General features: G+C 53.8%; 2 protein-coding genes across 3 annotated transcripts; one reads left to right on the top strand and one right to left on the bottom strand.

The window, feature by feature from the left end:
• Positions 1-4,743: 4,743 nt before the first annotated feature.
• Positions 4,744-7,356, top strand: Tspan10 (tetraspanin 10). Its single transcript, XM_051159304.1, has 2 exons — positions 4,744-5,549; positions 7,039-7,356. The coding sequence occupies exons 1-2, from the start codon at positions 4,744-4,746 to the stop codon at positions 7,352-7,354; spliced, it is 1,122 nt and encodes a 373-aa protein (XP_051015261.1). The 3' UTR covers positions 7,355-7,356.
• Positions 7,357-8,596: 1,240 nt separating this feature from the next.
• On the bottom strand, positions 8,597-13,817 carry Pde6g (phosphodiesterase 6G). Of its 2 annotated transcripts, none has more exons than XM_051159207.1 (4): positions 13,717-13,817; positions 10,836-11,057; positions 9,337-9,377; positions 8,597-8,894 (listed from the first exon to the last, which is right to left on the bottom strand). In XM_051159207.1, exons 2-4 carry the CDS (start codon positions 10,979-10,981, stop codon positions 8,818-8,820), a joined length of 264 nt encoding a protein of 87 aa, XP_051015164.1. In that variant the 5' UTR covers positions 10,982-11,057; positions 13,717-13,817; the 3' UTR covers positions 8,597-8,817. The 2 variants fall into 2 exon arrangements, with proteins under 2 accessions (XP_051015164.1, XP_051015163.1); XM_051159206.1 differs by lacking the exon at positions 13,717-13,817 and adding an exon at positions 12,963-13,024.
• Between the last annotated feature and the right edge of the window lie 481 nt (positions 13,818-14,298).

Raw genomic sequence — 14,298 nt, forward strand, 5'->3', positions numbered from 1 at the left:
AGACAAAGGCGGCTAGGGGCGATAAACCTAGACTCACCAGGCAAGAAGGGACTTCAGCTGAAGAACTGCCCTGATCACACTGATTTTTGTGGCCCTATGAGAGAACGTCATGACTGGTGGTTGGTGTGGGGAGGCCCACCCCACCATTGGTAGCACCATTCCTAGGCAGGCCTGAGCTATTTAGGAAAGCAAGCTGAGCATGAGCCAGAAAACAGGTCAGTAAACAAGCGTTTCTCCAGAGCCTCTGTCTCCTTTCCCTCCTGCAGGGTCTTCCTCTCCCCAGGGCATAGACGTTTTCAAAGAGACCTTCGAGATCCTGCCTGAACTGCCCTTTCACTGGCTGCCAGCTGCTTTCTCCACCCTGACACGTCTATGGGCCAGGTACTAGCTAACATGCCCAGCAGGAATATTACATACAAGAGGAATTGATTAAGGTGGTGGTGGTGGCGCATGCCTTAATCCCAGCACTTGGAAGGCAGAAGCAAGTGGATCTGAGTTCCAGGCCAGCCTGGTCTACAGAGTGAGTTCCAGGACAGCCAGGGCTACACAGAGAGACCCTGTCTCAAAGAAAAAGAATCCAGGGCTTTATGCAAAGTGACAGGAAAGTGCTCTCCCACTGAGCTACAACCCTAGCCTGATAGTAAACACATTACAGAAGTGGATTATCCTCGGGAGAGCGGCTGCTCCCTGGGCCTTAGTGGAAGGCTGGATGGAAAGGTATCTAAAGCTGACAGAAACAGTAGGGATATAGCTCTGCGAGGTCCTAGACTCCATCCTCAACACTGGGGGTGGGGAGAAGGAAAAGAAAGCATTGCTGCTGCTGCTGGAAGACACTGAAGGGCTCCAGGCAACGGTGATGGTGCCTCAGGAGATGACAAAAGCCAGGGCACACAGTGCTAGGCCATTCCAGGTCTGTCTGGAATACACAGTTATGAGCCAGACAACGGCAGACAGAGCCAAAAGTGGAGGCTGAGCCTGGAATGCCCATCAAAAGCTGAAATTTGCGGGGCAGTGGTGGTGCACGCCTTTAATCTCAGCACTCAGGAAGCAGAGCCAGGTGGATCGCTGTGAGTTTGAGGCCAGCCTGGTCTACAAAGTGAGTCCAGGACAGTCAAGGCTACACAGAGACACCCTGTTTTGTTTTGAAAAAAAAAAAAAAAAGAAGAAGAAGAGCCGGGCATGGTGGCGCACGCCTTCAATCCCAGCACTCGGGAGGCAGAGGCAGGCGGATCGCTGTGAGTTCGAGGCCAGCCTGGTCTACAAAGTGAGTCTAGGATGGCCAAGCTACACAGAGAAACCCTGTCTCAAAAAACCAAAAAAGAAAAGAAAAGAAAGCTGAAACTTAGGGGGTCTGGGATGAAACAGGGGAGGACATGTGGTGGGTACAGCAGGACTTTTCTCTCGTCCTAAACGTGTCTACAGAAGGGCTCTTCCCGATGTCCCTGAAGGGCCATGAGGCTACAATGGCACTAACAAATATATCTATGTCTTACCCCTGTCCCAGTCAGGAGCAGGGACGGGTCCAAGACCACACAGAGCTGGCGGCTGGTGCTGACCGCCTTGGAACACGCTGCTTTATGTTGTTGCGTAGCCCAAGTCCTTTAGACTCAAGGACAGGGTGGTGATCGTAACGGAACCCTACTTCTGAGAAGCGGGGAGGGAGGGAACATCTGGAATGTGAGCACTGGTCTCTCCTTGCACTGGACAGGTAGCAAGGGTGCTTTGGCATCGCTCTGCCTGCGTGGCTGCTGGGGCTGCTACTATGAACCAGTCTGCAGGAATCCGGATCCTTTGAGCTGCTAGAACGGCAGCAGAGCCTGCCAGACTGAGGCCACAACCGGACTTAATAGTGACGGCCCTGAGCCGAGCACGGAGCCACCTTACCAAAGTCATGTTGTGCAGACATTAGGGGATCCCCGGAGCCAAGGCCAAGAAGTAGAGGCTAAGAAGAAAAAGCAGTTGCAGCTGCAGAAGCCAGAGCCCGCCTTGAGCTCTAAAGTGTGACTCTTCACATGACCTGGCTGTGATGGCTGTGTGGGTGGGGCCTGCAGCTATCCAGGCCTGGGTTGCACAGTTTACAGAGAAGCCAGGGGGAGGCCATTACACCAGGACTGCAACCCGTTCAGAGAGGCACCAGCCACCTGTCTCTGCAGCTTTCTCAATCCATGTGGAGGATGGAGAAAGGAGAAAGCAGCCCCTTGCTGTCTCAGGTGAGCTAGCTCAGGGTGGTGATGTTTCTTAGCCCTACGGTCCTCTGGGAGGCCCCTGGACCAGGCTATAGTCTACCTGACTCCTGGCTCCACCCGCCCCCCCCCACACACACACACACCCCAGCCTGGCTGTGTGCTAGGATCTGTCATTAAGCAGATGCTAATGGGTGACTCTCAGACTGGGGTGGGGCTTCACTAACCAGATGGCTCCCCTTACCTGTGTGTACACTGGGGTGCTAGCCTCGGTGGAGGTCTCCTAGAGGTCTGAGAAAAGCACTGACTCTGAGCAGGTCAGGGCAAGTGACATTTGAGGCTGACTTCGGACTCCGTGGCCTCAGATGGTCTTAACGCTGCCAAGTAGGCTCTGCCGGGCTGACCCGCTCCAACAGACTCCAGCCAACATACATTCCGCTGCAAATTTAAGGTGAAGGAGCCATCCGTGCACCTAGACAAGCGGGCATGAAAGGAACAGCATGACCCTGGTGGGGCCGGGATGTCACTCCCAAGTCAAACTGTCATTAGAAAAACCTCCCTGTAGAGGGCCTCTCACATCTGCCTCCTCCAGGCTGCTGCCTCTGTCTAGTGGCTGCCTCTCTCTCTCTCTGCCCAGGAAGCTAGGCTTGGCAGCGCCCAGACTATCACACCTGGATCCTCTGCACCAGGTCCAGCACAGTGTCCACACTTGGCCTAGGTTCATTTGGTGGGTCTGAAACGATGCAGAGAAATCAAGGTTGATTTCACAGAAGAGGGCAGGAGAGTGGTCACAGGATCAGCACCCCGTCCTAGGCGGCCTGCACTTCTGACTTGGGTGGGAAAGTCCCTCCTGGGGCTGCACAAAGTCACTGCCGGGGCCACTACAGACTGATTCCAAACGCAGGGAAACAGACCCGTCTGCCATGAGTCTGCTGTGTGGGAGGAACAGAAAGCCTGACCCATGAATATCAAGTCTGGGCAAGACCGCAGCTGCTCTCTGCTTCACAAGCGTGTGGAAGAAAGGGAGTGCGTAGCCAGGTGTGGTGGCGCGCGCCTTTAATCCCAGCACTCGGGAGGCAGAGGCAGGCGGATCGCTGTGAGTTCGAGGCCAGCCTGGTCTACAAAGTGAGTCCAGGACAGCCAAGGCTACACAGAGCAACCCTGTCTCGGAAAAAAAAATTTTTTTTAATTTATTTTATCTATGGGTGTTTTATCTGCATGTACACTCCAGGGCATCAGATTCCAGTACAGGTGGTTGTGAGCCTGAAATGCCCAAGTCAGGAAACCTCACAAACTACCAGAGACCAGCCAGACGCAATGTACACAGGGTCTTTTTTTGTTGTTTTGTTTTTTGTTTTTCGAGACAGGGTTTCTCTGTGTAGCCTTGGCTGTCCTGGACTCACTTTGATCCGCCTGCCTCTGCCTCCCGAGTGCTGGGATTAAAGGCGTGCGCCACCACGCCCGGCAACAGGGTCTTTTTTATTGATCTTGCACTCGAGCAAGAGCCATCCGTAGAGGAAGGTGGGCGGCCTTGATTCCTTAGAGTACAAGGTTTTTAAAGGCAGAAACCACAAGCGGGACTTTCCCAGCCTTGGCATCACATAACTGGGTAAGGGGCATAGGGGACGTTGGCCTTAATTGATAAGGTACCGGGCAGAGAAGCTTTGAGTCATGCTGCAGGGGACGCTTTTTTTTTTTTTAAGATTTATTTATTTATTATATATACAGTGCTCTGCCTGCATGTACACCTGCATGTGAGAAGAGGGCACCAGATCTCATTATAGATGGTTGTGAGCCACCATGTGGTTGCTGGGAATTGAACTCAGGACCTTTGGAAGAGCAGTCAATGAGTGCTCTTAACCTCTGAGCCATCTCTCCAGCCCCTGCAGGGGGACTCTTATCTAGACATTTCATCTGCTGTAGCTGTTACACTGCAAGGTCTCCCACACAAGTAGGGAAGGGGAAGCTGGCCCTAATCTGATATGGTGAGCTTTTGTTTGGATCTCACAGAAACGAGTCCCTTGTCTAGCTCCCAAGGAAGTTGACTTCAAGCTGATTGAGCATAGGGCAGGGAGGGGGCTTCTGCTCAGGGAAGCTAGCCTTGTCCAATTCCCACATGTGATTGCTGGGAATTGAACCCTGGAGGAGGAGACAGTGCTCTTAACCACTACACTTTCTCTCCAGCCCCTAATTTTGGTTTTGGTTTTGGTTTTGGTTTTGGTTGTTGTTGGGTTTTGGAGTTTTGTTGTTGTTGTTGTTTGGGTTTTTTGTTTGTTTGTTTATTTGTTTTGAGACAGGGTTTCTCTGTGTAGCCTTGGCTGTCCTAGGCTCCCTTTGTAGACTAGGCTGGCCTCGAACTCACAGAGATCCACCTGCCTCTGCCTCCTAGTGCTGAGGTTAAAAGCTTGAGCTACCACATCTGGCTGACCTGCCCAGTCTTTACCATAGACTTTCCATGGTGCTGCCATCACACTGTCCTAGTGGGAGTCACACACCTACCCCGGAAGACAGTGATCTAGGACTCTCCCTGCCTAAGGAGGACAAGGCCACAGGTCCCCAGATGTCCAACTCTTCACGTCTTTACTTCTTCCCACAAGCTTCCCCTACGCCACCCTGTCCTCTTGGCCCCTCTCTGCTAAGGCCTTACTCCCTGGTGGATGTCCCAGACTCTGAGTGGCGTCTGAGTGGCCGAGGTCCCACCAATGCATCCTCTGAGTTTCCTTTTCCTCTGCAGGACACTGGCAACCAGGAGCAGCCACTCACCAGGAACGGTTGGCCTGCTGCAAACAGCCCAGGTCCAGCACTCTGGAAAGACTGTAAAGAGGCCTGGGGCTGCGGATGCTGTCCTGGGGCAAAGCACCGGGCCAGGAGGGAAGGCAGGGTCTCCTGCCTCCCCCTCTCCCTAGGGAGCAGCTGTATCAAATATCTGACTTTCCTCTCTAACTTCCTCTTCTCCCTGCTGGCCTTGCTGGCCCTGGCTGCAGGGCTCTGGGGCCTAGCTGTTAAAAGGTCTGTGGGGAGTGACTGGGATGGACCGTTGCCGACCGATCCCATGTTAGTGCTGGTGCTGGGAGGCCTGGTGGTCAGCGTGGTGAGCCTGTCTGGATGTCTGGGCGCTCTCTGTGAGAACAGCTGCCTACTGCGCTGCTACTGTGGGGCTGTCCTCTCCTGCCTGGCACTGGAAGCCCTGGCAGGGGCTCTCGTGGTAGCCCTGTGGAGTCCACTGCAGGACAGCCTGAAGTACACCCTTCAGGTGGCTATCGTCCACTACTGGGATGACCCAGACCTGCACTTCCTCCTCGACCAAGTCCAGCTGGGGCTGCAATGCTGCGGGGTAGCCTCCTACCAGGACTGGCAACAGAACCTGTGAGTGTCCCCACCACACTCCACCCGGGTGAGAACAGGAGAGGTCTGAGCCAGGTGGTGGCGGCACACGCCTTTAATCCCAGCACTCGGGAGGCAGAGGCAGGTGGATCACTGTGAGTTCGAGGCCAGCCTGGTCTACAAAGCTGAGTCCAGGACAGCCAAGGCTACAAAGAGAAACCCTGTCTCGAAAAACCAAATAAATAAATAAATAAGAGGAGAGGTCTGGATGCCTCACTTGACCATCGGCATTCGTATGTGGATGTCCTTGTGTGCACATACAACCACATGCCTTGCACTCCTGTTTCCACATACCAGTACACAAGAGCGCTCGTGTGCGTGCAAACGCACGCTCCTATGCTCTCACATATCCCTCTTATATAAACACGCAGTGAAGTGTCACACTGAGGCACACACATACATCGTGCACACATAGACGTGCAAGTGTGTGCACTTACTCACGAAGGGTGGGGAGCTTGCCTTTGCCTGGGGTCTTGAGCCTGAATGAACCCAACTTTTGGCCGACCCTAGGGCCCAGATTCAGCTTTTCCATTCTCCACACTGTCCCTCCAGGTAGGGGCCTTAATAAAGAGGCCGAGCAGTAGACACCCAAAAAGAAACTTTTTTTTTTTTTTTAATCTCAGATCATTTCAGTGTCAAGAAAAACCCCTTAGGTTAGCTCGGGCTAACCTAATCTATGACTCCACAGGTCTCTACGTATGTGTTCATGCGAGTGATTAAAGTGCCAATTTATGCATGACACAGTGTTTTATGTACTACTTGAGGGTCCCTGTTTTGTCTACTTCCTCCAATGCACAGACACCCTGAGCAGCACCTGTCCTTGCTGTAACCTCCAGGATAAAAGTATGCTCCTTCTGGAAGCCTCTGAAGCTGTGGAGACAGAGGAGGTTCTAAAGACTGGCTACTTGTTCCCAACATAGTTGCAACGTATTGTGCCTGCCACGCTCCTGGCACCCTGCAAAGCACCCCCAGGTTACTGGAAGAACTGGCCTGATCACAGAGTGTACTCTCTGTTGGTGGTTGTCAGGGCCAGCAAGGTCCAGACCTGTGGAAAACTGCAGCTCAGGCTCCTTAGCCACCACGAAACTCCTCATATCTCTGAGCCTTTTACTGCTGCCCGGTAAAAACTGCTTCTTACTGCAGCCCATTCTAGAAGCTTCTACAGGAGCTTAATCTACTTCCTCTCTCACACTGTCTGCTCAAATAAACTCACAGTGTGGATGGGGCAAAGTCTTCTTACCTCCTCACTAAACATTTTTTTGCCTGCCAAGACAGACACTCCACCCCTGGTCTGCACCGCAATACAGAAACTGGGGGCCTCTGTGTGTGTGTGTGTGTGTGTGTCTGTGTGTGTGTGTGTCTGTGTGTGTGTGTGTGTGTGTGTGTGTGTGTGTGTGTGTGTGTGTGTGTAAGGGGGGCGGATTTTGAAGGCAGGCCTTCTCTCCAAAACTAAACCTTCTCTGTCCCGCAGGTCCTTTAATTGCAGCTCTCCCGGGGTGCAAGCCTGTGGCCTTCCTGCCTCCTGCTGCATCAACCCCCAGGAAGAGGGAGCGTCAGTGAACACTCAGTGTGGCTTCGGGGCATTGCACCCGGACCTGAGTGCAGCTGGACAAGCAGTCCACCTGCAGGGCTGCTGGCCTGTACTGCAAGAGTGGCTGCGAGGGCATATGCAGACCATAGGAGGCTGTGCCATCACTGTGGTCATGATCCAAGGGACGGAACTCCTGCTGGCCACCTGCCTGCTAAGGGCTCTCAACAGCTGCCCAAAAGGCAACAGAAGACACTGACCCTGCCCGCTGTGAGCTGCTAGCACCACCCTCCCACTGAGCAGAGCTGAGAAGACTCTGAGGCAGTCCCAGGCCTCTGCTCACCTTCCAGAGAAGTGTCAGAGTGACTTCCCGTGGGACAGACCCCTAGGCTTCTGCTCCTGGCCATGGCCTCTTTGCTGCATCTATTTTGTCAGTCCCCAAGGCCCACCCTGGTGGACTCTATCCTGCCCCAATTTCACAATTTCACTCCTACTCAGAAGCCGTCTAAGCCCAAGGCTGGTTTTTGCAAAGGCCACCATGGCCTGTGTCTGAGCTCACCTGCTTCCCACTAGATGACAGGAAGGCCTGGGGGTCCTGCTCCCTCCCTCAGCCACCAGCTCTGAGCTGTGTCTCACCCTGACTGGACTAGGGCCTCCTTTCATCGCTCCTGGCTCCTCATAGGCTCCTCCTCCTGCTTTCTGGTCTTCCAGATTAGATGCTCTGCAAAGGCCAGGCCACACCCTCTAGGAAGCTTTGTTGGTAGGAGGAAGACTTTGCTGGTCGGTGTGTACATTCATGTTTGCATAGTGAACTGCTGATCTCACAGTGGCTAGGACTGTCTTTCCTCAGTCAAGCCAGTAGGGCTGACCTAAGGCGGGGGTGGGGGGGTGGGGCGGTTTTTGGGAGGGTGGGGGTGGGAGGGGGGTGGGGAGTATGGGAGGGTGGGGAGTATGGGAGGGTGGGGGTGGGTGGGGGGCTACTTACTTATTAGACGCCTGTGTTTAGGTTTCCAGTTTTTGTCCTTTCCCATTGTCTAGGATTCACTGACTAAAACCACCAAAGTGTCGTGGCCAGGATCATATGATGTCCAGGACCTCTAAGCCAAGCCTCTGTGGTGAATGTCGCCCATGGGAATGCTCTGTTTCTCTTCCTGGCCAGTCTCTCCTCCCTCCACCTGCCCTAGCCCTTCCTCCAGGGAGCTGACAAAGGACCCTACCACAGGCACACCTGCCCCCATCAGTGCACTTCAGATAAGCAAGGACGCGATAATTTTATTTTGAAATAGGAACAAGGGACAGGAGTATGTTGGGGAGGTTAGTGTAATGGCGGGACACCCAGGACACCACTCCACCCAGGACAGGGTGCCATCCCATCTGGGAGGGCCGCAAGGCAGAGGGACTCTCTTAGCCACAGAAGAGGCAGTTATGGGGAGTCCATTCCTGCATTCCAGCCACAAGGAGGACAGGTGGTGTGGCTAGGTCCCCTCCCTTCTTTCTGCTGACCGGTGACCTCATGCCAGCAGAGCGTCCTGTGGGAGGCTGTGGCCTCTTGCTAGCTGGTGTCAGGACCTGAGGTTGTCCCACCTAGAGGCCTTGGGCAACCTGGCTAGGGACTCAGGCTCGGGCTCGGGCAGGGGTCCCAGGCAGGGCTTGCAGAGGGTGATGGGGCAGAGTGGGTCTTCAGCAGGCCTCTTCCGCGGGGCTCAAGCAGCGGGCATCTGACTAGATGATGCCGTACTGGGCCAGCTCATGCAGCTCCAGGTGGTTGAAGGCCTCCCACGGACAGATAACGGTGATGTCTGTCGGAAAAGTGTGATTAAAGATGGCGCCGCCCCCGTTCCCTGTTGTCTTGCTTTTCACTCCCCAAATAAAAGCCACGTTTGCCTAGGATGAGAGTCTAGTCTCTCTGATTGCAAATCCTCCTCCCGGGCAGGAAGCACCAGCTTTGTCTTCTGGGTCTGGCCTCCTGTAGAGAGGCCCAAACGGGGACCCTGCTCAAGGGGTCCCCCTTGCCAAAGCTGGGAGAAGCAAAGGTCCCTCCTGTGCCTAGTGATCCCACCCTAGTTCACAGTCCCTCTCAGTAGGATCCCAAGCTTGATGTCGGGAGAGAAATAGGGAACAGGATGGGAGGCAGGCTAAGCAAGAAAGAGAGGAGCCTGGGACCTGTGGGAGCACGTCCCAGGGAGCAAGGGAGGGGACTTAGTGGGGCTGTCCACATGTAACAACCCTGGCTTGTCATACCTGTTCCCAGGCCTTCCATTCCAGGGATGTCATCCCCAAACCTGCAATGACAGAGTGGTCAAGGATGATGACGTGGCTAGGTCTAGCCACCCCTGGAGACCAGACTTAAGGGTGCCTCCCCTACATATGCTACCGGGCAGGATCTGAGGGCTCCCCTCTATCCACACGGGGCCAGTGTGCTTCCCGGAGATTCACAAGCAGAGGACCAGGAAGGGAAGGGTGAGACCAGACACACGTGGGCAGTGCTCGGGTGGTTACGGGCTGTGGGTTTCTGCAGGAGTGTGACATGGAAGGTGTGAGCAGGTGTGAGAGTTCCGCTGCGTGTGTCTCAGGGGGCCAGCTGTGGTCTGTCCTGAAAGGCATGCATGCTGGAAACCAGGCCCCAATGCAGCAGTCTTGGGAGGTGGAAGACCTTGCAGAGAGAGGCCCAGTAGAGAGTGATGGGCCATGAGAGAGCGCCTGCCTCACTGGACAGGGCTACAACTCCGTAGATAAGGTGGCTACGAGGGAGAGACTGGCTCCTCCCTGCATTCTGGTTTCCTCTGTCTACATATAATCTCTTCTCCAGCACTCCTGCCAGGGTTGTAATATACCCACAGGGTCGTTATCAAAGTTCCAGAGTCCTGGAACTTTCTTTTCTTTTCTTTTTCATTTATTTATTTATTTATTTATTTTATTTTTTCAGTTTTTCAAGACAGGGTTTCTCTGTGTAGCCTTAGCTGTCCTCAACTCACTTTGTAGACCAGGACTTGAACTCACAGCGATCCGCCTGCCTCTGCCTCCCAAGTGCTGGATTAAAGGCGTGTGCCACCACACCCAGCCAGAACTTTCTTTTTTAAAAATAATTTATTTTTATTTTATGTGCACTGGTGTGGTGCCTACATGTGTGTCTGTGGGAAGGTGGTAGATCCCCCATAACTGGAGTTACAGGCAGCTATGAGCTGCTATGTGGGTGCTGGGATTGAACTCAGGTCCTTCAGAAGACAGCCAGTGCTCTTAACCACTGAGCAATCACTCCAGCCTGCTTCTGGAACTTCAGTCTCTAAAACTGTGGGCTCAACAAATATTTTCTGCATAAAGTATTCAGCTCCCCGCAAATTTTTTTTTGGTTGTTTTCAAGACAGGGTTTCTCTGTGTATCCTTGGCTGTCCTGGACTTGCTTTGTAGACCAGGCTGGCTTCAAACTCACAGTGATCCACCTGCCTCTGCCTCTTGAGTGCTGGGATTAAAGGCGTGCGTCACCACCACTCCCAGCACTTTGTCAGAGCAACTGACAACTGGCTACCGCAGTACTTCTAGGTGTGCACGTGAAGGTGTGTCTGTGTGTGCACAGGTGTGTGTGAAGGTGTGCACACATATCCCTGAGCCCTTCATTCCCCCAGCCCTCCTGGGGCCCCAGTCATAAGGATGAAGACACACTGCAAAGAGCCCCACCCCAGCCTCCGCCTGGTCTTCCCACCATCCTTCTGTGAGAGGCTCCCCTCTGCTGCGCTGCTTACCCTTGGACACCTTTCTTGGGGGGCTTGCTCTTGAATTGCCTGGTTTGCCGCTGCTTAAACTTTGGTGGCCCTTTCCTGGGGGTAACGGGTCCCCCTATAACCCGGGTGGCTGACCGAATCTCAGCCTTGGGTGGCTCCAGGTTCATGGCGAGGCTGGCAGACACACTGCAGTGACCCTTAGTTTCTGGACTCTGTCAGGCTGGGCTGGCCTCCTCATGCAGGCTAGGTCAGACCAGACAGATACCCGTTAGTTCCTTTGACCCCACCTTTCAACCGTGGGAGCAGAGGGGTGACACCCAGGAGCCATCCTGAGACAGCTGTCTCCACGGCAGAGAAGCGCCTTACAGCTCCACTGTGGATTTGCAGCATTCTCCCTCTTCTGCCTGGGTCGCCACACACCTCCCACGGCCAGCAGCCATACATGGCTCCTGCAGCTCCCCCACACCCGGCTTCTGCTCCTGCTCCACATCAAACCCACTTTTTTTTGGCCCCGCCACACGTCCCAAACCTGGACTTCTTACTGCCTCACCTTGCAGGTGACCACTGACCACGCTTGTGCCTGCACCTCCCTCCTTCACATCCACTGGGACCTGACCCAGCCATGCCACTCTGTTGAAAGCCTTATGAGGACTCCGAGGACGGAACAAAGGGCACTCACTCCCTCCTGACCCTGCAAGTTGATCCTCCTGGCTTCTCTTCCAGATGATCAGCCCCAGGTTGCTGTCACTGGTCCCTTCTCAGGAAGGTTTCCTTTGACTCTGCCTCATGTCATTTTGTAGTCCCAGGTCCTATTTTATTTGTTCATATCGTATACTGATAAATTCTAATTCATTCAGTCAGTTTTTTTTTCCAGGTTTTTCGAGATAGGGTTTCTCTGTGTAGCCTTGGCTGTCCTGGACTCAATTTGTTCACCAGGCTGGCCTCGAACTCACAGCGATCCTCCTGCCTCTGCCTCCTGAGTGGTGGGATTAAATGCATGTGGTGTGCCACCACCGCCTGGCTTAGTTAGTCTTTTTTTTTTTTTTTGGTTTTTCGAGACAGGGTTTCTCTGTGTAGCCTTGGCTATTCTAGACTCACTTTGTAGACCAGGCTGGCCTTGAACTCACAGGGATCCACGTGCCTCTGCCTCCCAAGTGCTGGGATTAAAGGTGTGCGCCCCACCGCCCGGCTTTAGTCTTTTTTGAGACAGGGTTTTTCTATGTAGCCTGGAACTCACTCTGTAGACCAGGCTGGCCTCACACACCTGCTTCTGCCTCCTGAGTGCCGGGATTAGAGTTGTACGCCACCTGCCACCACCCGCTAAAGTCCTCATTCGTTTGCATGCCCCTTTAAGTGTATTTCTTCATATTTATGTACTTGTTGTTTGGGGCTTGTTATCTGTCCCTCCGGGCTGGACTTGATGCAGATAAACAGCGCTCCATAAAACAGAACACTGAGAGGCCCTAGGGCCTCTTTGAACCGGGATACTGACTGAGCTGGATGCCTCTCCTTTTCTTTTCTTTTTTTTTTTTAGATTTATTTATTTATTATGCATACAGTGCTCTGTCTACTTGGACCCCTGTAGGCCAGAAGAGGGCATTAGATCACATTACAGATGGCTGTGAGCCACCATGTGGGGTGCTGGGAATTGACCTCAGGACCTCTGGAAGAGCAGTCAGTGCTCTTTTTTTTTTTTTTTTTTTTTTTTTGGTTTTTTGAGACAGGGTTTCTCTGTGTAGCTTGGCCATCCTGGACTCCCTTTGTAAACCAGGCTGGCCTCGAACTCACAGCGATCCGCCTGCCTCTGCCTCCCAAGTGCTGGGATTAAACGCGTGCACCACTACGCCCGGCTGCAGTCAGTGCTCTTAACTGCTGAGCCATCTCCAGCCCATGCCTCTCGGTTTCATGGCTCCATTTCAGAGGCGGCTTACGGCTTACCGGGTGGGGCTTGTTCTGGGTTTGGCATTACCTCAGGGTGCTGGTGTGGCTGAGCTGGCCTATGCTGCCCTGTATCAGGCCACAACCTAAAAGATACACTATACAGGGTGGGCTCCCCTCCCCGCCTCTTCCCAGAGCCCATCCTCGCAAGCTCTAAGCCCCAGTGACCTTGGCTACGGAGAGCACAGCTTTCTGTAATCCTCTCAGAACCTGAAGGAGACTCCTAATCTCGCAAGACTCGGGGAAGCTGCGTGAACCTCACTCACATGTTGACGGTTCTGAGGCCACACAGGTGACCCAGACAGGAGGTGTTGCTCAGGGTCCCCTGTTCTGCCCTCAGTCCTATGGGGCATAGTGCTAGGTCCAGTCTTCAGCCACTGTCAGTGGTTTGCTAGAACATCAGGACCGGGAGCAGTAAACAGACAAGGCTAAGTCTGCTGCAGGCAGCGCACACCCCGGTCTCATGGCCCCTCAACCTTTCTACATTTAGAGTCCGTGCCTGAAGCAAGCACCAGCCTAGGAGCCAGGACTCGGGAGCTTAGTCCCTAGGGCACCAGGCTGCTCTGTCCTGGGGGCGGCCGTCCCTCACTTCCCTGTGGCAAAAGACTTCTTTAGCCAAAGGCCGTGAACCCCTGTGGGCAGCTGCTCCCTGACCGAGGTCCACTGGTCAGTGCTGTCGCCATGGAAACCATGTCTGAGCCACCTAGCCGGGACTGACCTAAAGCTGGTGCCATTCAGTCGTATGATCAGGTCGCCAGCCTTGGTGACAGGAGGCATTAGCATCTGGCATTGTGGAGAAGCAGAGGCAAGGACCAGGGAAGGGACGGGACAGGCTTCTAGGGATTGGAGAGCTCTGCAGAGGCAAGGTGGCAAAAGACTGGTGCCTTCCCCCACCCGGCGCGAACTGAGCAGATGCCTGACTGTCAGAAAGGGTGGCAGGATGCACAGGTTCCTCGCTACTCACCAAGCGCTGGGCAGATCTCAGGGAGCCTCGGGTGCCAGCTGCCTGGACCTGGATCAGCAGAGCTGGCCTAGGAATTTATCCTTCCAGGGTGAGCGGATTATGACGATGATTCTCATCTCTCATGCGACACTAATCAGGTTGCTGGGCCTTGAGGGAGCCACCACGGACTGGGACGTTGGGGTAGGCAGAAGGGGTTCAGGCGCAGTCAAGAACCGGAAGGAAGGACAGCTGGCTCCAGGGGGTAGCCAGGAAGGGAGGGGCGGTATGAGCTTCACTAGTGTCGGGGCACACTCTTCCACACAGCTCCGGCTTGAGTTTACCCCTCACCTTCTGTCCCATGGACTGAGGAACCTTGATGTTCCGTGTGGCAGCCTTTCAGCCCTGCCTCTTGCATCCAACTCTAAGGTCTTTGCATCTACTCTCTGTGTAGTCCACTTTCTGTGTCTATTTCCTTTAGTTTCCTCCTCTGGGTCCTCTAGGATTTTACTCCAGTGTCTTAGCGTTGCCCTTCAGGCAAGGATATGACACCATTTTTTTAAAAAAAAGATTTATTTGTTTATTATTATGTATACAGTGCTCTGC

This window comes from Acomys russatus, chromosome 16 (assembly GCF_903995435.1).
Source record: "Acomys russatus chromosome 16, mAcoRus1.1, whole genome shotgun sequence".
In the NCBI taxonomy this organism is placed as follows: domain Eukaryota; kingdom Metazoa; phylum Chordata; class Mammalia; order Rodentia; family Muridae; genus Acomys; species Acomys russatus.